Genomic DNA, 24021 nt, shown 5'->3' on the forward strand with positions numbered 1-24021 from the left:
TCAGAAAAATAATGTGCCTATGAGGCCCTTAAGTACTTTTCATCACCCTTATCGGCACAAAATGCCCATAATATTGCCATGTTATTTAAAGTGCTTTTTGTCATCCACAATCAATCTGTCCACGCATTCTCAGCATGTTGGATATCACACATCCAGCATGCATTTTATGTTGGTAACTATGCCTGCGTGGGTGAAGCCGTGGGTAGAAGCTAGTAGGAAAAAAGTACGTAGAAAAGGTGTCTACAGATAAATCCTAATATCACTTATTGTTTTTAACATAAATAAGTCTTATGGCTGGGAGTCATCTGAAAATTTATCGATACAAAATGTGTGACGCAATGCTACCTAGCAACCGTGCAGGCCGTGATGTGAAGTATTGATGGATGTCCATGACATTCATACTCTGTTTCCCCCTATCGATCCACTGAGTTCTACACTTGTCGCCATACAATTATATCTCAAAAACAATTCATCAGATGCAAATGAATCGTTAACGGGCGAGTTCGCCGTGCGGTGAGGGGCGCGCAGCTGTGAGCTTGCATCCGGGAGATAATGGGTTCGAACCTCACTGTTGGTAGCCCTGAAGATGGTTTTCCGTGATTTCCCATTTTCACACTGGGCAGTACATTAATTAAGGCCACGGCCACTTACTTCTCACGTCTAAGCCTTTCCTGTCCCATCGTCGCCATCAGACTTATTTGTGTCGAAAGAAAATTGAAAACAAATCGTTATCAGTTTGAGATTCATTTATTGAAATACATATTGCTGATCATTTTTCGGAAGGGATATTTGACACATTTTTATTTCTGCCATTTAACCATTGGACGCTTTCTCTTGTCTCATTGGTTGGAGTCCTGGTGCAGGACTTATAAGTGACCTGCGCGTCAATGATGATGGGGCTCTGTCTAAGATGAACTCTAATGTTGAAGCCAGTACACACACAGCCCTCGAGCCACAGGAATGATAACATCCCCGAACGCGGAGACCTCTGAGACCTAAGGCCAACATGCTTAACAGTTAAGTATAGAAAATCATACTCACCGGGCGAGTTGGCCGTGCGCGTAGAGGCGTGCGGCTGTGAGCTTGCATCCGGGAGATAGTAGGTTCGATTCCCACTATCGGCAGCCCTGAAAATGGTTTTCCGTGGTTTCCCATTTTGACACCAGGCAAATGCTGGGGCTGTACCTTAATTAAGGCCACGGCCGCTTCCTTCCAACTCCTAAGTCTTTCCTATCCCATCGTCGCCATAAGACCTATCTGTGTCGGTGCGACGTAAAGCCCCTAGCAAAAAAAAAAATCATACTCCATGGCCTACCAAGCGACCACCGCTCAGCCCGAAAGGCCTGCAGATTACGAGGTGTTGTGTGGTCAGCACGACGAATCCTCTCAGCCGTTCTTCTTGGCTCTCTAGACCGGGGCCGCCATCTCACCGATATATAGCTCCACAACTGTAATCACGTAGGCTAAGTGGACCACAATCCAGCCCTGAGATACAGGTAAGAATCCCTGACATGGCCGAAAATCGAACCCGGGGCCTCCGGATAAGAGGCAGGCACGCTACCCCTACACCGCGGGACCGGCTAGTTTGTACATGTAAACTTTATTAGGAGAATACTTAAGGTAGAACAAACGCCTGGTTTCTTGAGTATTCTTTTTCAGGTTCCCATGACCTAGAAATTTGCTGAAGAACTTCTACAGGTTACTAAAGGATCAAAATTGTTCATGTGAATCAAATTTGCAAAATGTCTGTTAGCCGGATACAGGACTCAGTATTTCAGGAGTATTGGTGATGACTGTACAAGAGTAATACAGTTTTTATGTCCCATTCAAGTTTCATTGTGTGTTATCAGCTCCTTGAATGTCAGGGTAATAATCGTTTTATGTTGAAATTATCAAACGTCTTTCGTCTGTTTGGAAGAGCGTAGTATTATGGCCTTGTGGTAAATATCAAGGTTTACATCAGAAATGAATAACAACGATATTATATTCGAACACATCGGCTGAGTCCAAGTCCCTTACCTTATGGTTGACTAATTGCTGAGCCATGAGTCTGGCATTGCCATGTCTCTCTCTGCATCATCTTCAAGCCTATCGAACCTGTTTTTTTCTGTTGCACTGAGTGGCTCAGACGGCAGAGCGCTCTCCTTCTGAACCGAAGTTTGTGGGTTCGACCCTGGCTCAGACCGGTTGAGTATAAACGTACTCAAATACACCAGCCTCCAGTCGGTGGATTTACTGGAAAATAAAAGAAATTCTTCGGAACAAAATTCCGGCAAAACGAATATTAATACAGTTACCATTCCCCTCTTCGTGATGAAGTCTCTTAAAACAACAATCACACACATCATCACTAAATTGCTTATTCTTCGGTAATACATGGCCGTCCTCGATGTACGCTACATTAGGATTCACTACTTAATCGGTCTTCGTCTCACCGAGCATGTAGCTGCGTGATTTGGGTCACGTAGCTTTCTGCTTGCATTTGGGAGATAGTGGGTTTGAACCCCACTGTCGGCAGCCCTGAAGATGGTTTCCGTTGTTTTCCCATTTTCACACAATGCAAATGCTGGAGCTGTAGCTTAATTAAGCCCAGGGTCGCTACCTCCCCACTCCTAGCCCTTTCCTATCCCATCGTCACCATCATCATCATCATCATCATCATTGGCAATCACTCGCGTGCGAGTATAATAGACTTCCTAGCCTTCCTATTGATGTGTCTTCAGATGGCTGATCAGTCCAATCCCTGAGTTACATACTGTACCACAATTGTGACAAACATACGAGGGTTGTAAATAAATTAGTAGCAACTCGCAGGAGATCGGGCAGGCGCAAACACGATATGGGAGCGATCAGGTGGCACTGTCCGTTTGACGGGCATCCAGTTGGGAGTGTTGTTGCTGTGTGGCGTTGAAATGAAGAGTTTCGATTTCACCGCCCTAAAGTATGTTTTCAAAAGGCGATCAGCGTTCGTGGATAAAAATCGAGTTGGCCTGTGGCAAAAATGCATCAGAATGTTATCGAGGATTACGTGAAGCCCGTGGCGGGAATGCATTACCGTATAGGCTCCGTGCGTTCGAAGGAGAAATGCACTGCCGCGCTGCAAGTGGCGAAAATTGTAAGTTATTGCGTTATACCGCGAACACACAAACATCAGCTGTCATCTCACCACGTGTTGCCATGGCAGACTTGATAATATCAGTGGGATTTCAGAGTATTTTATCTGACAGTAATCGGCCCAATTCTTCGAAGAAAGGCCGTCTACTTGCAGAAAGTGGACATGTAATTAATTTACTAGAAAAACAGTTTGCAGGAAATACCAACAGTGTAATAACTGCTGATGTGATAAGAGAGACATCGGTTCGCCAGAAACCTTACCATGTCACGATAGAGGTAACGTACCTAATCATTTATGTAAAAGTTGAAGTGATAACGGGATTAATGATCATGTACACAAAAGCAATGTTGACTTTAGAAAACTATATTGCCGGGCTGAGTGGCTCAGACGGTTGAGGCGCTGGCCTTCTGACCCCAACTTGGCAGGTTCGATCCTGGCTCAGTCCGGTGGTATTTGAAGGTGCTCAAATACGTCAGCCTCGTGTCGGTAGATTTACTGGCACGTAAAAGAACTCCTACGGGACAAAATTCCGTCACCTCAGCGTCTCCGAAAACCGTAAAAGGAGTAGTTAGTGGGACGTAAAACAAATAACAGTATTATTATTAGAAAACTATGTTAGGCTTATTTCTAATAGGATATCATGTTCTCATAGGTTAGTGCTACTAGAGAGACAATTAACTGTTCCTGTGAATGCCCTGCTGGACCGTCAGAGAAGTGCAAGCATATTTCGGCTGTTATTCATGCAGTGAACTCAGAAAATGTAACTTCGCGAACCGATCAACCATGTGAATGGTCTCGACCTCGTATCTCAAACGCGGGGAAAGAGTAATATAACAAGGGAAAGAGGTTAGAAGAACTTTTTCCCACAAAAAGGCAGAGGCTTGATGTTAATGCAGCTGAAATTTCTGATTTAAAAACCCCATGCATACTTTCCAAAGTCTTAAATGAGGAGAAAAAATCAGAATCAGTAAAAGTTGCCAATGAATTGCTAGGATATTTAATAGCAGATGTCACAGTTACTGTTCAGAATAATGCATGTAAACATGTAATAACAACATTATTAATGAAACAGGAGACTACATCTGTAATTAATGTGTGTAGTGTCAACAATTCTGCACTAGAAAATCATTTTTATAACAATCATGTTGTAATTAATAAGACTCAAGCAACTGAAATTTGTGTAAAAACCTTACATCAATCAAAGTCTGACCTCTGCTTTTCAGAAAGAAAGAAAAGGATCTCTGCAAGTAGGGCACATTCAGTTAAAAGTAGAAGGAAAGATCACATGAAACTGGTAAATATACTTTTTAATCCTAAATGTCTTTATGGTAGGGGCCTTAGGAATGTCACATTTGGAAATAAATTAGAAAAACCTGCTCTTGCCAAATACACAAATTTATATGACAGAACAGTTGTAGAATGTGGTCTTGTAATTCATCTCACCCATCCTTGGTTATGTGCTAGTCCTGATGGTATAGTAATGGTGGGTGGGAAGCCAGAAAGGGTACTAGAAATTAAATGCCCTATTTCATGCAAAGATAAACCAATTGTAGGTGATAATGATGAGATCAATGTACCCTATATTACAAGAAATTTACAAAGAAATTTGGAACTGAAACAAAATCATACATATTTCACTCAATGTCAGCTGTTGATGTACTGTTGTGGGCTTCATGTATGTGACTTTTTCATTTATACAGAGAACCATAGTTCCATTCTTTTAGAAATTCAAAGAAATGATATGTTCTTGAAGGGTTGTATTGAAAAGTTGAAACAGTTTTATTTTACACATTATTTAAAGGAACTATCATGCAAGTTTAATAATGAGCTTCAGAAATCAAGGGAGGTTGTACATTTGTCATAACATAACATAACAGTTCACTTGGAATTTTTTGAAGTATGTTATATACTTTCACTCTCTGAATGCAGCGTTCAACATGGATTCGCACACTAGCAATATTGTAAGTGTCATCTACTTCTTCAGGTGTCAAGTGACCTTCATGCATGAAGGGAGGTATTACTAAAATTGCATTGCTGTCCTCCAATACAGTTTTTATGCCAGGAAAACCTTTATCAACCATGATTTGATCTCCTGGTTCTATCAATTTCAAAATTCCACAGTCATTTGTGATAAAACTGTCACTAGCTCTACCACCATAACATTTGGAAATAAATGTCACCATACCACAAGGTGCAATTGCAATAAGGACCTTTGCAGTATATGTAGATTTATAATTAGAGTACATATACACAGGCTGGCTGATTTCAGGAGGCTGTTCTGTTTTAATTTCAGTGCAGTCTATAATAGCTCTACAATTTGGATAGTTATCTTTAAAAACATAATGCAATGTAGCATTAACAGTATCATTGCTAGGCCAGAAAACCCACTTTTTTGTTGCTTGTGCCAGTACAGGTAAAACCGATTGAAATATCCTAGAAATAGTACTACGGTGAATATTGAAAATAACAGCAAGGGCAGCAAATGGCAAGGCTAACTTCATTTTCATTAAGAATACCAATAGTCTATTTTCTTTACTAATTTTGCGTCTAGTAGTGTCTGGCAGTATGTTAAAAAATATATTAAAAATTTCTTTGTTTACACCAGTGAGGACATTTAATTGTGATTCATCAGAAACTGAACTATAACCAAAAAATCCTCTTTCTTCATATGGGGAGTCAGGCCCAGACAGTTTACTAACATGTCTAGGTTTAGCATGCAATGTGTGAATGGCTGATATACTTGCTTGTGTGCTGACACTATTTCCATCCAAAATACAACTAAATTCAAAATTACTTTCTACACCACTATTTCTATTTGTCTGAGTTTGTGCATCAGCTTTAATGGTCACTAGAACAGGCTCACTATCTTGCAGATCTGATATATGAGATGTTGAAATGACTAAATTTCTATTTACACTTCTCTCCTTCAGTCTTACAAATCTGTTGAGAGAGCCTATTCCTGTTAACTTTCTTCTGTAACATTCTGGAAAGATACTTGGTACATATGCTGGACTAGAAGGATGTTGAGATTTACACCCTCCTATGAAGTGTTTGCTGCAGATTCTAGATGATTTTGAAGGTGTCCACAAAGTACCATCTGCCCTATAAAATGAATTGTGTACATGTGGTGATAAAGTTTGAGCAATCTCTAGGCCTAAATGGAATTATTATTCTGAACACAAATTGTAAAATTTAAGTTTTATCTGTATTACACTTATTTGAATTTCTGTTGTAATGAATTCAATTTATTTTGTGACTATCTGGTTTTATAATATGACTTTGATAGGACTACTTAAAATACTGCAATGCTTCTTTATTTAATGTTTATATATAATTACACATTTGTAAAATAGTTCTGTAGGCTATTCCTATTTCTTGCCATGTAGGCCTATTTCTGTAAATATACTTATCCACTTACTTAGGAAAAGTACAAAATTTGACACTTTGCTCAGTATTAAGGTATTTATTATTATTATTATTATCCTGGCTTTCATCAAGACTATTGTGTAATATAATATCTCTATGATTATGATGTGTGTGCGTTTAAAATAAGGCGTATGGAGCTTACTTTTCAGGTATAGCATTACTATAATTATTTGGTTGTAGCTCTTAACCTAATTGTAAAATTCATTACCGTACTAAAATTATTTGGTTGTAGTTCATAACCTTTTTTGTAAAATGTATGGTTAATATAGGTTTTGTACAGTATAATTTAGAATTAATTAAAATATGTAAATCCCCAATTACTTACTTCTTGCGATTTACTGCTAAGATCCACTGTCTTTTCAAATCTATTTCGTGAGGTCGTGATGGAAAACTATAAAATTTCACACTTTGTTCTGTATTGCAGTATCTATTATTACAGCCAACAACACAGCACATAATATTTCCGGAACGTTTTGACATTTTAAAAATAGTAATGCCAAGATTACACTATAAACGAATTGAATAAATACATGTAAACACACATACTCCAACTTGTTACGATCAGCTGTTTATAAACATCAACCTCTGAGTAGTTCTCATAATATCCACCCGCGGCAGCACAGTGCTATACGCACGGAGCCTATAGGACGGTTGCATGATGGGTCAAGGCACTTCGTGCAGGTCGGAATTGGGCATTGGAAGGTCGTGGAACCCCCTCCGTACTCACCAGACATGAGTCCTTGTGACTTCGAACTGTTTCTGAAGTTGAAGGAACCCTTCCGAGGCTGCCGATTTCCTGACGTGGCGTCTGTACTCTGTGCAATAGGGCGCTCCGTCGCTGTCATCAACAGAGAACGCCTTGCCAACGCTCCCCAGCGGCATCCCAACATTTGGCAAAAGGTAGCAGACTTTGCGGGGAGACTACAGTGCAGGAATGCAATGCAATTGTACTTGTATTTACAGCCGTCGTATGATGGCCATTTTTCCTCGGGACATTCCTTTGTTTTCTCCAAGTGCACTTTTCCTTTGCAATACGACGTCTCTGTTCTTCAAAAACCGCTACTCCTTGATGGACAGTGTTTCACCAGAGCACGCAGTTCCCATTTGTCAGTATCAATGATACATTTCGCCAAAGTGGCTTTGATGCAGTCTTTATACCTCTTTCGCCTTCTATACGGCGGTGACCTTATTCAGAGTAAAGTACTAGTTCTGGGATGCGATGATTGCGCACTCGAACTATGTGTCCAACTCACCGCAGCTGATTTCGGGCTAGGATTGCCTCTACGCTCATACTTCCAGCTTCCTCCAGACCGCTAATATTCTACCAGGTAATGTTCAAGATACTTCCGAGACATAGGACCTATCTGCGTCGGTGAAACGTAAAGCAAACTGTAAAAAAAAATAATTTAAAAAATGGTCTCCATAACTGAAATGTCAGCATAACTGCCTTCGGTTAAAATGGTCCTGGATTCGGTTTTTGGCCGAGCCGGGGATTTTAGCCACGTCTGCTTAATTCCTCTGGCTCGTGGACTGGGTGCTTTTAAGGCACGTCTCTTCATACACAAGGTGTACGAAAAATGTCGTTCAATAAAATAGGCCGTGATGAAAGGGATCAGGACATTTAAAACTGAGAATAGAAATCAATCCTCAAACTCGAAATTTTTCATCCAGATTAAAATGGGGCAAGTAACGAACGTAATGTTTAGACGAGGTCTGCGGCTCGAATATCCTAAATGGAGCCGTCACGATGTCTACAACCACAGTGCTGTTGCGATAGCCACTCTTTCGATGTGGAAGAGAGCAACATAAGAAATATTCATTAGGCTACTTGCCACTAATGTGTATCATGTCTGCTCTGCTCCAGTGTTTAGGCTAATAGGACTAACCGTTCAGCAGAGTCCCAGACGTACGTCTTCCTCTGACTTGCTTCACATTTTCTTTCGCTACATGGCCCGCTTAAGAGAGAGTGTGATAGTCAAACAGAGAAAAGCAACTTTCTTTTTTCCAGTATACTGTTAGAATTACGAAGGAAAAAATCTCTACGATATAGAATTTTAAGCACACTCGCTCACCATTATTTAGTAGGACCAATCGTTTGAGGAGATTTGCCAGAGAATAAGTTTTTTGAATTTTCTTCATAACTCTAATCATTTCCGAAGATATAATATTTCTGTATTTTGGCGCATACTTTTGAGGGTCGGAGTGTGATGTCGTTACTTTGAACGAATAAATGAGCCACAGAATGGGGGAAGCTGTATAATTTAATTAGAGAACTGTTACACAATTCGTGCGTAATTCACGTGCCCACTCAGCCACTCACCTTACCTTTAATTTTCGCAGTAACCAAGTACAAACCATATACTGTATAACTGACTCCGCTTCAATTTGAGGACAGTACACTAGCGCCGCGTGTGAGTTTATCTTATTTTGAATGCCTTTGATTGGCAAGGGACATCAACAGATTTAACAAATTCATCATCATCATCATCATCATCATCATCATCATCATCATCTGTTTACCCTCCAGGTTCGGTTTTTCCCTCGGACTTGGCGACGGATCCCACCTCTACCGCCTCAAGGGCAGTGTCCTGGAGCTTCAGACTCTTGGTCGGGGGATACAACTGGGGAGTATGACCAGTACCTCGCCCAGGCGGCCTCACCTGCTATGCTGAACAGGGGCCTTGTGGAGGGATGGGAAGATTGGAAGGGATAGGCAAGGAAGAGGGAAGAAAGCGGCCGTGGCCTTAAGTTAGGTACCATCCCGGCATTCGCCTGAAGGAGAAGTGGGAAACCACGGAAAACCACTTCCAGGATGGCTGAGGTAGGAATCGAACCCACCTGTACTCATTTGACCTCCCGAGGCTGAGTGGACCCCGTTCCAGCCCTCGTACCACTTTTCAAATTTCGTGGCAGAGCCGAGAATCGAACCCGGGCCCCCGGGGGTGGCAGCTAAGCACGCTAACCACTACACCACAGAGGCGGACGATTTAACAAATTACGAAACAAAAACAGAAACACATTCAGTCTGCTATCACGGTACGGGGGTCCATTGCAAGATACTGCAGGAATATAAAATAACAGAAATCCTTTTACCTCCCGCTGAGTTACAAGACTTCCTTATTCTTAACATTTTCCAAGTTGTTATGACAAGTGCTAGCGATATGTCTTAACACAATATCTATACGCAGGCTAATTATCTCTTGTGTTCAATTAATAACACATTAATATTACGGAGTAATCATTCATAGTATTTCCTTTGAATTTGTACTTACGCAGCTACGTATAAAACGCATTTTTGCGTTAATATTGCTGTCATGTTGGCTTTTTATCCATTGGCAGATCCTTTAAGACTTTCGGAGCACCATAGAGACATTATTTCTGAGACCATAAATATGCAGGTTGAGAGTGAGAGCCTGCCATTATAACGAAAACTGCCCAACTCGATTGTGAATGGCAGCAGGCAACGGGGCCTGCCATCATAATGATAACTGCCCAACTCTATTGTGACTGGCAGTAGACAAGGAGGTCTACCATTACAATGAAAATTCCTTAACCCGGTCTTCACATGAGAAACGACGAATGGCGACTTCCCCGACGTGTTTCTCGGGTAACGCTAAGAGATATGCAATTTAATGAAATCTTGCCCACAACTGCGGATACTACTTCACCTAGAATTCTATATACAATGTAGAGTTCCGTAGCGAAGCACGGGCACGTCACCAGAGTCACCAGAAGTGATGATAACTCCATAGCAAACACTGCCCTTTGATAAGACCCAAGAAAAATTAGGCTTCGTGGTTGACCGAAAATACCGTGGCCAGTCAGGATCAAGAAGAATGTGACGGCGACAGGTCTGAGATCTGGAAATGTCCCCGACAGAAGGAAATCGCGAACAGTGACCAGATAGCGGACCCTGTACCGTTGCGGAATGCACGCTAGGAAAGCAGTAATAATAATAATAATAATAATAATAATAATAATAATAATAATAATAATAATAATAATAATAATAATAATAATAATAATAATAATAATAATGTTATTGGCTTTACGTACAACTAACTACTTTTACGGTTTTCGGAGACTCCGAGATGCCGGAATTTTTCCCGCAGGAGTTATTTCACGTGCCAGTAAATCTACCGACACGAGGCTGACGTATCTGAGCACCTTCAAATACTTCCGGACTGAGCCAGGATCGAACGTTGGGGTCAGAAGGCCAGCGCCTCAACCGTCTGAGTCACTCAGTCCGGCCGCTAGGAAAGAAGAAGGTGCAGACAGAACAGTACAGAGCTAATGCCAGAGTTGTGGCAGAGTGGACTCCACATCTTAGGATGAAGTGAGTTGCGGGTAATGCTGGGTCGTTACTCGGCACAAACCTACCATGATCTTATTTGGCGCAACAGTGACGAGTAATGAAGCAGTACTGGGACAGTTTTTGGGTGGATGAGAAAATTCCCTTCCATCGAAATGGCGTATAGCTTTTAGTGCCGGGAGTGTCCGAGGATAAGTTCGGCTCCCCAGATGCAGGTCTTTTGATTTGACACCCGTAGGCGACCTGCGCGTCGTGATGACGATGGAATGATGATGAACACGACACATACACCCAGCCCCCGTGCCAGCGAAATTAACCAATTATGGTTAAAATTCCCGACCCTGCCGGGAATCGAACCCGGGACCCCTGTGACCAAAGGCCAGCACACTAACCATTTAGCCATGGTGCCGGACTTCTTTCCATTGAAATCACGCTACAGAACTAGATAAGAAGAAGCGGAGATAAAGTCCGGTAGTAACTCTTACCTCGCAGTCGGTGAAGACGTGATGAAGTTTCATATTAACTTGAACGACTGATCAAATTTTAAAACAAGAGAAACACTCCTTAGATAGAAATAAAAGAAAGAGTGAGTCGGCCGTGCGGTTAGCGTCGCGTAGCTGTGAACTTGTATTCCGAAGATGGTGGGTTCGAATCCCACCATCGGCAGCCCTAAAGATAATTTTCCGTGCTTTCCCATTTTCACACCAGGAAAATGCCGGAGCTTTATCTTAACTAAGGCCACGACCGCTACATTAACAATCCTAGCCATTTCTCATCCTTCCGTCGCCGAAAACCTTCGACCTGTCAGTACGACGTTAAACCACCAAAGAAAAGAAAGATACGATTGTTTAAATAACTGACAAAAACTAAATGTAACAGAGAAAGAGTCAGAAGAAAGGTGGAAGTATCGGCAACTAAGTTTATTATACTAGAGATCATACTCTGCAGGGAGGGGCTAAAAGTTTCTATTATCAATAATCTTCAAAACTATGAAATATTAGTTTCCGGTACATTAGTCTATTATTATTATTATTATTATTATTATTATTATTATTATTATTATTATTATTATTTCTTCTTCTTCTTCTTCTTGTTTCGTATAGGCCAGCTAAGGACCACGACATTCAACTATTACATTTTGGAATGGGCTTTGATATTTGCCCAGTAGTTGCGCATCCTCATGCTGTGTTGCTCCTTCCTCTCCTTTGTCCAAAAGGCGCCAGTCTTCTTCGTTGGTAGTCTGTCCTGGAAATCCTTATGTTTAAGTATATTCCTGAGTGTTGTCCGATCCTTTAAGTTTCCTTCTGTTATTCTCAGTTCCTGTAGATCTTTATCCATTTCCATCAACCATGGTGACTTGGTCTTTCTTCCTATTTTGCCAGTAGCTGAGAATCCGGTTGGTCAACCTGGTCGGATGCATCCTATAGATGTGCCCATAGAATGCTAGGCGTCTCTTCCTTGCTACATTCGTTATTCTCTCACAGTACTTGTAGAGCTCACCTTCCTTGACTGGCCCCAGTATCTTCCTCATTATCTTTCTTTCCCGGATTTCAAGTTTTTCCATGAGTCCCTTCCTGTTGAGTGCTAAACATTCTGAAGCATATAAGGCTTCAGGGCGGATGACTGTCCGGTAGTGCTTCATCTTAGTATTATTATAAAGTTCTTTGAATAATCAATTTTATATTGCTTTAAACGCAGTCATCAGCCCTGAAGATGGTTTACGGTGGTTTCCCACTTTCACGCCAGGCAAATGCTAGAGCTGTACCTTAATCAAGACCAAGGTCAATTCCTTCCCACTCCTAGGTCTTTCGTTCCCATCGTTGCCATAATACTTATCTGTATCGGTGCGACATTAAGCAGATTGTAAACAAAACAAAATCCATTTAACAACGTGAAGATTTATAAAAGCTATGAGAGCCACACACTCTCTCCCTCGACAGAAATTTATCAAAATTCGCTAGGAGTGACGAGAGACTGATAACGTGGAACGTCGTATATATTTGTACGGTGATGCAATGACATTATATATACCAAACATTTCTTTTTAACTCAGAAAGTATGAAAGATATTCGAACAGGGAATGTGCCGAAAAGAGGAGGAATGATATAGTACCATAAAGGTTATTTCATCCTGCAAGTGTACCTGTTATGAAAACAATAGTTGCAAAATACACCCTCACTAGGCATATGTTACCAAAAATCAATCAATCAGTCAATAAACCGATCAATTAATCACCCACGTTCTACGCCTTAGTGACAAATTGTCTGTCAGTTGCTTTCCTAGTCTTTTCTTAAATGATTTCAGACAAATTGGAAATTTATCGAATATCTCCCTTAGTAAAGGTATTTTATGTATTTACATCGATACAGCCAACTTGCCAACTTACGCAAGCTACCTTCCTCTCTTTCGTAGGCTTACGCCTTTTTTTTTCTTTTTTCGACCTCACTCCCCTTTTCAGCGGTTCTTCCGCCAAAATGTTCCGCGGTTTAGTAGGTTCTCTGGATCTTCCTTCAACTCCGCAATATTCTTCCTAAAGATAGTCCTCTCCTCGTGTCCTTGTGCACCAAAACGAATATTTCCGCAACTTGTCGTTATTGAATTCGAACTTTATCTTCATATTATGATCGTTTCTACTTCCAAAAACGGCGTTCAAGCGTATTCGTTAACTAATGACATTCACGCCATCTCTCCGCTGACAGCTCACGACATACCACTTAGTCGAGCAGCTCGTCTCCTTACTCCCAAGTTTTTCCAGTCCAAATTTTGCTAACTGATCATTCAAAAGTAGATGGCCACCAAATCTATATAGGCTATATAAAATAAGAATTTTGTCTGTACATTGCTCAGAATTTCAAAAGAATGGTATTTCTGTATCGGTCATGTCCACAGTAACAAGGTAATGCAGTTTTTACTTTTTCGTAATAGTCTGTCTGTCTGTCTGTCTGTCTGTCTGTCTGTCTGTCTGTCTGTCTGTCTGTCTGTCTGTCTGTCTGTCTGTCTGTCTGTCTGTCTGTCTGTCTGTCTGTCTGTCTGAACACGCATCACGAGAAAACGGCTGAAGATAATTTAATAAAAATCGGTATGTAAAGTCGGGGGATGAGCCACTACAATCTAGGCTATAAATCATTTTATTCACGCTGAGTGAAATGGTTGTTTAGGGGACGGCCTAAAATGAACTTCTCAAATATTTATATTATTAGTGGTCATATAGACAAATATTGCATAACTAAAGTTATATAGAATTAAATTTCCGATCATTTATGTCTCATACATTTTTACCGTACCGGCTATGATAACACACATATTCATGAATTTAGATTTTTGTTGCTAAGTCCATATCAACGCCGAGCCCCGAGGACATGGGTAAACAGAATTTAATGAAAATCGTATATAGAGTCGGGGAATAAGAAAGTACAGTTTAAGGTATAAACAATTTCATTCACCCTGCGTGAAATTGTAGTTTAGGGGAAGGCACCTAAAATTTAATTTTTGAATACGTATGTTACTGGTCCTGTGGAAAAGTACTACATAGCAAAAGTTATAGAGAACACGATTTCCGATCATTTATGTTTTATTCAGTTTTACCCTACTGACTATGATAATAGTGGTATTTCAGAGCCGGAAGACAATTAAATGTGAAGGCCTACAATATCGAAAGCGCGTAATATTCATCAACAATAGCATTACATTGACCATCGTTTGTTGTGATGTTCCTTGTCTCTTCTGCTGACATTCAACTCCGTTAGATGGGATTACTGCTGCGTACTGAGTAAAGCAGCGTGACTGAATATTGGCGGGGGAGTTAGATGGCTTTCTTCTTTAGCATGCCATTCCTCTGGTTCATACATTTTCTGATACAGCTGATACGTAGCACACTGGTTCTTCATAGTACGGTATTCCAGTTATTCGATCCCTACTCTGACGCGCTGTTTTGCATGAGCAGTGTGCATACATCAGGCAGAGGCTGACTTAGTAGGAGTAGTATGACCTGGTCTAGAATAACAATATAGGCCTATTCCAAATTATAGCACCACAATTCACTAGATAACTCAAAATTCAATCCTGAAAAGAGCCGTTTCTTAAGAAAAGCTTCTTCCTCTTCACTTTTATTAAATCTACATTCATTTTTTCCAAATTAGCAGCGAAGATGTGGTTTCTCCTCTGGCTTGGATGAAAAATTGCCTCCACGTCAGATAGTTTTTTCCCTCGCCAGTGCAGTGAATTGAGATTTTCCAACTCATCGGGTACTCCCAGGAAACAGATAAGTAAACGGGCATAGTTCGCCCTGCGACTATCCATTATTCGAACCACCCCCCCCCCCCGCCTCCGCCGATAAAAAAACGAAGAGTATTCACGGATCACGGATGTCAGCGTCTTGGTCATTCCAGCTCTGTAACTTTAAACTGTTAGTTCGGAAGCATAGTACTGTTCGTTAAAAGTGAGAAAATGTGTGGTTTTTCATTTGATCTAGTATTTCACATGAAATCATTGCTTTTAATCGCGCCATTCCTACTGACGTCATTGTAATCACCCATGTTCATTTCGGTTGGGAAAACCACTAAGAGAGTCTTTCTGAGAATTTATAATGGCAGGCGGAGAGTGAGTTTCTGCCATTATAATTAAAACTCCCCAAACTGATTGTGACTGATGTATGCAAGCGGGTCTACCATTACAATGAAAATTCCCTAACCCAGTCTTCGTATGAGAAAAGACGTTTGGTGACTTCCCCGTCGTGTTTCTAGGGCAACTTTAAGAGCTATGTAATTTAATACAATCTTGCTTACAACGTTTACACTGCCTAACCTAGAATTCTGTATACAATGTAGAATTCCGTAACGAAGCACGGGTACATCAGCTAGTATGGATATAAAATCACATATCACCAACAGCGTAAAATTAGTGTAGCTCCACGTGAAATTGTGCGGGGAGTCGCACATGACTGTAAGGTATATAATTTACTGGATTAAACCTTTTATAGTTAAAGAGATCATAAGCGTCATATCGTTTATTTGAAAGTTTTGGATCGTTCTAAGGGATAAAATCACGAAAAAATCTGAATTCATAAAGGTTAAAAGATTGAGAGATTGAAGTTGTGAAATGTTGCATTTTATTTTTTATTTTTTTGCGTTTCGGGGAAAGTTCCTAACTTCTGTATCTCCAAACCAAGAAAGTGAATACCTCTAGAAAGAGGTTACAGGATAAAATAGCATTGAAGTCTGAACCTAAGAAGCCCAGAATGTCATCCATGGAAATGTTCCAGAAAATTTCGGGGGCGACAGAAACTCAAAGCGAAAGCCGAGTCAGAGCCTACAACAAGGGCGCAAACAATGGAAGTTAACGGCGATGGCAACGCCACCTCTAGCGGTGACGGCGTTTCGAGTACGATGGACTGCGACGATACTGAAGTACCAGAAGTCGATACACGAGATCCAAGCTTCGGAAAACATTGTGTGTCAGTTCACAGTACTTTCAGAAGTTCTTCTACGACAACGAGATATTCATTTCGACTCATAAGAAGACGTTTCACGTAGTGTCACGGATAGAATTTGTTTCTCTTCTAAAGGTTGAAGGTGAGCGCGTGTGGTAACAAAACAGCCCTAAAAGGAAGTAAGCCCTTTGACTTGCAAATGATAAGTGCTCTCAGGTAAGTTATCGCACCATACGCTTGCTTTGTAAACATATCTCACATATTTCTGAGGTCGTCGGAGCCACTCAGGTTGATTTTTGGTTTTGGCCGAGAATTTGGATAAGCCCTGTTGTCGTAGGATATTATCCACGGTATCCCCTGCCTGTTGTAAGAAGTGACTAAAACGGATAATCCCCAGAGGCTGTCAACTGGGCGCATGGCTTTGTAACTACGAGTTAGCTAGCTGAGTGACGAAATTAGGACTCCTAGCCCTTACTTGTCTACTCCAACTTTCACCTTTCCTGTTCGACCCTACTTGATGAACTCTTGTTCTCTTCCGACCGCGACAATGTTAGATATGCGAGGCCTGGGGTAACTTACATTTCACGCCTTTCTTTTGCCGATACTCTCACCCTTCAGAGGGTCCAATGATCAGTGTAGTGGCCTCCACTTCAGAGGGATCCTTGTTGGATTCCCGGCGAGGCAGAGGATTTGAACCACGTCTGGGTAATTCCCCTGCCTCAGATGCTAGGTGCTTATACAGGGTCTTTTCTTTTTAGCTCGCTCCGTGTGTCAGGGGAACATGCACGGAAAGCGATAGCGTGGCCGGGTGACTCATTTGCCGAGAGATATATTGCTTCATGACCGGCTAAGATGATCTAATGCAGTACGGTAGCAACAACCATTGCTTCACATAAATAGTTTAGTTTAACACCTGTGGTATTGGTAGCATGTTCAATGTGTTCGCTATAAAATAACGTCGTTTCTGTAGGAATATTAAAGTAATCGTGTGTATAACAAGTGATGTATACAGTAGAACAGCGTGTGTTCATTGTGTTGTGCTATGCGAAGCATTCTTCTCATACAGAGTGCCGCTTTCGATTCATTCACAAATTTCCTGGCTTCCTCCCTCCCCATAGGAGTACGGTACGTAAATTAGTAAAGAATTTCCGCACCACCGGGTCCATTCCTAACAAGAAATCACGCAGGAGCCGAACCGTTTTAACAGAGGAAAAGCTTCACGAAATAGGAGCTCTCTTTGAAAGAACTCCAACAGAATCCCTGTCGCGTCTCGGCGTACAAGCTAATGTGCCATTATCTTCTACCCACAAAGCAACGAAAATGTTAAAAGTAAAACCGTACAAACCCACCCCTGCCCAATATTTAAGAGAACCTGACAGTTTCGCTAGGGTTCGGTATTGTAACTGGTTGCTTCAGTCAGTTCACGATGGATATGTTAACCCAGAACTTTTATATTGATAAAGCATGACCACACTTAAGTGGCTATGTAAATAGTCAAAACAATCGCTACTGGTGTGCAGAAAATCCACACCATCTGCATGTCCGTCCACTTCATGATGTAAAGATAGGAGTTTGGTGCGCAATAAGTGCTCGCAGAATTATAGGGTCTATATTATTCCGTGAAACCATAAATGCTGATCGATATATAGACCCCATTCTCAGACCATTCTTCCAAGAGCTGACGGAAGAAGAAAGGAGTAATGGTTACTTCATGCAAGATAATGCGACGGCACACACTGCCAATGGACGTAATACGGGAAGTTTTCGAAGATCGTGTGGTTAATTATCCCCCTAGATCTCCCGATTTAAATTCCTGTGATCATTGCCTGTGGGGGATGCTGAAGGGAAAAGTGTATGTGAACAACCCTCACAGAAGAGAATAACTACAGGAGATGATTACACAAGTTATTTACGAGGTGTCAGACGTATTTGACAGCTGAGGGACAACATTTTGAACATTAAATCTAATGCCAGGTAGGTTTTAGACTAATATCACTAGAAATGGATTTCTATAAGTGTGAATTGCCGTGAGTAGTGGGGAGGAAAAGCGCGCATTATACCGACTAGCTACGGAGTATCATTGTGCTCTGAGTGGTGCTGCGGAGCGAGATAAAAAAAATACCCCGTTTTTTATCTTACACAAAAAATATCACACCACCTACAAGTCCACCTGGTGGTCTTGAGCGTTAAGGCGTCTGACACAGTGTTAGCCGGTTCGGGTCCCATTGGTGGAAAAAAACAACCATCAAAATGTTGGCCGGCAGGGTGGGAGAGGTTGTGGTATACAATTTGTAATTACTAGATTGCGTGCCAAAATCCTGGGTTCAATTCCAAACCTCTCCACAGTATTTATATGGAGTGAGGTTATACGATGCTGTTGATGGTAAATCGCCCGTCGGTTGGCGACGTTAAGCCTTGAGTAGTCCCCGGGTGTTATTCACCAGGAGCAGGTTATATGCCGACACCAGGAACCTCTGCCTGCTTCAATATCAACACACACATGTATATACACACAGAGAGAGACAGAGGCGAAGGTCGTCCATGCGCGTCAACTAGAAAAACTTCACCAGGCCTTTCCGGCGACCACATCACCAACTATCACAGAAACATGAACACATCCCTCCACATAGATTTGGCGATGGGAAGAGCATCCAGCCGTAAAACAGGACCAAGTTGCGTATATTACTGATCCACTGATCTGCGTTTAGGGCTGTCACCCAGGTGGTAGATTCCCTATCAAATGTTTTCCTAGCCTTTTCTTAAATTATTTCAAACTTGGAGTCCGACTCGTTGGCTGAATGGTCAGCGTACTGGCCTTCGGTTCAGAGGGTCCAGGGTTCGATTCCCGGCCGGGTCGGGAATTTTAACCTTCATTATCTAATTGCAATGGCTCGCGGGCTGGGTGTTTGTGCTGTCCCCAACATCCCTGCAACTCACACACCACACATAACACTATCCTCCACCACAATAACATGCAGTTACCTACACATGGCAGATGCCCCCTACCCTCATCAGAGGGTCTGCCTTACAAGGGCTGCACTCGGACAGAAATAGCTACACGAAATTATTATTATTAAAGAACCTGGAAATTTATCGAACGTTTCCCCTTGATAAATTATTACAATCCCTAATTCCCCTTCCTATAAACAAATATTTACCCCAGTTTTTCCTCTTGAATGTCAGCTTTATCTTCATATTGTTATCCTTCCTCATTTTAAAAATCCATTCAGGCTTATTAATCTTAATGTCATCCCACCGATTTGCCCGCTGACAGCTCGGAACATACCACTTGGCCGAGCAACTTGTCTCTTTACTGTCAAGTCTTCCCAGTTTTCAATACTATCATAACACGACTCTTTTGTCGGAAATCTCCCAGAACAAATCGTGCTGCTTTCTTTTCGATCTTTTTTTCTAGTTCTCCTGGTGAGGTTCCCATACACTGGAACCATACTCTACCGGTGACTTATTCACCCTCTCCTTTACATCCTCACTACAACTTTGCCAGTTAAAATAAACCATCTATCTATCTATCTATCTATCTATCTATCTATCTATCTATCTATCTATCTATCTATCTACCTATCTATCTATCTATCTATCTATCGATCGATCTATCTGTAACCTTTATTTTAAAACCTCGTTTACCGGGCGAGCTGGCCGTGCGGTTAGAGTCGCGCGGCTGTGAGCTTGCATCCGAGAGATAGTGCGTTCGAATCCCACTGTCGGCAGCCCTGAAGATGGTTTTCCGTGGTTTCCCATTTTCACATTAGGCAAATGCTGGGGCTGTACCGTAATTAAGGCCACGGCCGCTTCCCTCCCACTCCTAGACTTCCCCGATCCCATCGTCGCCATAAGACCTATCTGTGTCGCTGCGACGTAAAGCAGTTAGAAAAACCTCGTTAATGGAATTATCTCAATTAAGACATTTCCTTTTATTAATTAACACCTAAGTATTTACAGTGATCTTCATGAGTTACTCCCACCCCCATCAAAATAGTAATTAAAACTGAGAAGAAATTTCCTCTTGGTGTTATATTCAACCTGACATTTCATCCCATTTACCGTCATACCATTGTCACATCTCACATCATCGAGGTCTTTTTGTAGTTGCTCAGAATCCTTTAATGTTTTTACTACTCTATACTGTATATCATCTGCAAAAAGCTTTATCTGTTATTCCCCTTCTTTGCTCATGCCATATATATATATGAAATAAAACATATAGGTTCAATAATACCGCCTTGCGGGGCCCTCGTCTTAATCACTACAGGATTTGAAAAGAGAAAAGCCAGCAAGAATAATAATAAAACTATTTAGAGTGGATGCTTTCCCAGTAGTTCTTCCTCGTAAAAACATTAATCACCACCACCACCACCATGATCAGATCTCACCACAGAGCATATTAATGAAATACTCTGCAACACTCAGATCAGCACAAGTAGCCACTAGAGTATGTACACGGGAGTAATGACCGCGATGTACCCAGTCGTATAATGGAGGAACAATTTTTCACAATTGTACCAAATGTAGCTCATTTCACGCCATAAGACAGATTGTTTTATTAATAGCTAACACTCAAACACACACACATATCGCGACATCATATAACATATTCACACACAGCGAGGAGATATAAGTGTAATATCCAGAAACAGATAATTGTAAAACCATATACCTCAATCACTTATTAAATCGCAACACAACGCGAAAAGAATTATGTTATAAACAGTTCCCATAAAAATGATTATCTGTTTATTCGAAAGTAATGAAGAACAATATGTTTGTGATGTTCTTGATGATAGAAATACACCGTTACAAATATCTGTCGTAAAATAATGTATTCGAAAGTAATGTAGAACATCGTTTTTGTGATGTTCGTGATGATGTAAATATCCAATTACAATATCACTAACTCCTAAGAAATGTCACCAATTTAGATTCTAAGACGGATCTGTTTGCTTTCTATATAACACTGCAGTTAGGCCACTTCTCGTCGGATGAATTTAAAACTCACATGATGTGAAACTGAGCGAGTCATAACGTCACAGAATGTTGGAAAAACTGATAAACCGAGAAGAGAGGCATTACGGCTGTTAGTTATAATCATCGGTGGCGTACTATTGATTTCCGGTTTCAAATGTAGCGATCAGTTACGGATTAATTCTGACAGCAAGTGCTGCCCTGATAAATATAAGTACTACACTGCGAATACTTGCTATGCGACATACAGTTTTCATTACGCTTGTCATGTCACCCACGGCATCCTTTAAAACGTGTCACGTTTTAAACTCGTCAACAAGTTAGCCACGTTGGTAGTCCACCTCGACCAGCAAAAGTGTGTAGTGGGTTGTCTACGATGTAGGAGTTATGCACACTTGTGTGCGATCACGTTCTTGAACGTCATTCAAGCTGGCATTTAAACGTACTGAATCAATACAGCGGAGGTCTATTGAGAGAGGCATGCGCGGGTATATAACATAAGAGAGAATGACTTATGTGGAGAGAAGAAACAGCCTAGAGCTGTCAGCTGGTCGCTCAGTAACCTAGTGAGGGAACTATGCCCCTCGTGACGTCACCGGCCGATCGAACACTTGGTCTTATTTTGTTTGCAGCATTCACCACTTGTTGGCGTTGCGGTCTGTTAATGAAATACAATTTAGGAAGAATGACATTGTTTTTATCGTTGTTGTAGTTGTTGCTGTTGTTCTTGCAAAGAACAATGTCGATAGTCGTACCTGGCGCTTGTTTCTAAAATATGGTTTCCGCTGTGGTTGCTCCAGTCAACAACTTGCGATAAGAATGAGATAAGCTGGTAACAATATGTGGCAAGTCTCGGAGACCGTGTCATTCAATCACTTTCTTCGTAGCTAAAAGTTAATAAATAATACACAGTAGTTCAATTTCTTAAAACTGTGCGGCTGTTTCAGTTAATCTATGAGAAACAATTTAGTGGCAGTACTGTATTCTACTAACAGATCACCGAAAAATAATTGATCCAGAAGGTTTAATGAATGTTCTTAGAGACTGGAACCCTCTGACTGGTGTATGGAGCAGTGGAGGGTGGGATGTGATAACAGGATGAGCTTCACTCGAACACCATATGTTAGCTTAGCCCTCCCATCCCACGTGTTCTAGCCGACATCCTATTTCCCGCCTCAATTGAAACAAACTATTGGTTCAAGATGGCGCGATAGAGATAAATAACTATAAAACTGATAGTGCGCGGAAAGGGTTATCATATTTTGGTGGTGTTAGGTGTGGCAGTACACATATGGTTCACCTACCTTCTGGATGATGTAGCAGCGCGGGTTGTACGCTGTGCAGATGTAGGTCCCATTGGCGTCCAGACACGCTGTCAGTGGGTCCACTTTGCTGTTACGATTCTTTCTCTGTGGCATCTGGCTTGAGGGCGCCAAAGGCCAGCACTCACCATGCCGACCTGTTGAGTCCGGGCACTTGGCCAGCCGAACACTCTGATGAGGCAGGCGCCTCGCCAGCCCAGCTGCTCGTGTCCTCCCCTTCCCCCGCCAATCCGAGGACGCCGGCGCGCTGAACCCACAGAGTTGGCTGTGTGCGTGGCACCCTTCTTATCTTAACATAATCACTGTAACAAGCTCGTATTACCTTGTTTACAGACCAAAAAATTTAGTTCTTTCCCAGTCGCGGATGACCATGAACTAAGGAGAGAATTGCAATCGTTATTCATGCATGCAGTTATTTATCATACAAAATACTAAATAAATACAACATACTAATAACGTGTTTAAAACATAATTAAAATATAATTTACTTATCCCACAAATCCTTCTTGAATATTTCTTTAATTATTTATGTAGTATTTGAGTTTTTCAGCCTGTCGAACACAAGATACAAATGTATGAGAAAACTTTAGTAAAGGGATGGCGAACCTATGACACATGTGCAACTAATGACACGCGAACACGACTTCTGCGACACGTCAGACAACATGCTAACATATTTTAATGTTTTTAACATGTAATAAATAGGCCGAAAATGTAGCATCATAGCACTACGCTGTAATACAGAAGTATGTTTCAATTAAATCTATGGTTAAAATTTTTAAGAATTTTATTAGGTTGTTTCAATTAAATCTATGGTTAAAATTTTTAAGAATTTTATTAGGTTAAAGCAAAAATATACCTTATTATTAAAATGTACCTGTTATTAACGTATTTTCAGTGATGCTTGCAAAATAAAATAATTAAATATTCAGTCGAATGGATGTATATATAAAGCATTCTAATACATAAATGAAGTCAAATGAGGGGCTTCATGATGATTTTAAAGGAAAATAATCGATGACACACTAGAGAGTCTTATTCTTTTTCTACCACTTTTCCCACACCTGTGGGGTTGCGGGTGCGAACTGCGTCGCACATGTGGATTTGACCTTGTTTTACGGCCGGATGCCCTTCCTGATGCCAATGGAGGGATGTAATCACTATTGCGTGTTTCTGTGGTGATTGGTAGTGCAGTGTGTTGTGTGAATATGAAGAGGAGAGTGTTGGGACGGACAGAAACATTCAGTCTCCAAGCCAGAAGAATTAATCAGAAGTGATTAAAATCCCCGACCCGGTCGGGAATCGAACCCGGGATTCTCTGAACTGAAGGCCAGTCGGACGGTGACATACTAGAGAGTAAAATGTAATAAACAAGACCTTAATTGACACGCTAGTCGGCAAAGGTTTGCCATCCCTGCTCTAGGACATGTCTGAAAGA

The 24021-nt window shown here is 41.2% G+C and overlaps 1 protein-coding gene across 4 annotated transcripts in view; it reads right to left on the reverse strand.

Moving 5' to 3' along the window:
• Larp4B (La-related protein 4B) overlaps nucleotides 1-22798 on the reverse strand; it is a 965589-nt gene extending 942791 nt beyond the window's left edge. For all 4 annotated transcript variants that reach the window (XM_067147303.2, XM_067147309.2, XM_067147307.2 and 1 more), the window contains exon 1: nucleotides 22566-22798. In XM_067147303.2, coding sequence (XP_067003404.1) covers nucleotides 22566-22679 — 114 coding nt within the window. In that variant the 5' untranslated portion in view covers nucleotides 22680-22798. The remainder of the gene's footprint in view (nucleotides 1-22565) is intronic.
• Between the last annotated feature and the right edge of the window lie 1223 nt (nucleotides 22799-24021).

The sequence above is a fragment of the Anabrus simplex genome, chromosome 5 (assembly GCF_040414725.1).
Source record: "Anabrus simplex isolate iqAnaSimp1 chromosome 5, ASM4041472v1, whole genome shotgun sequence".
Lineage (NCBI taxonomy): Eukaryota > Metazoa > Arthropoda > Insecta > Orthoptera > Tettigoniidae > Anabrus > Anabrus simplex.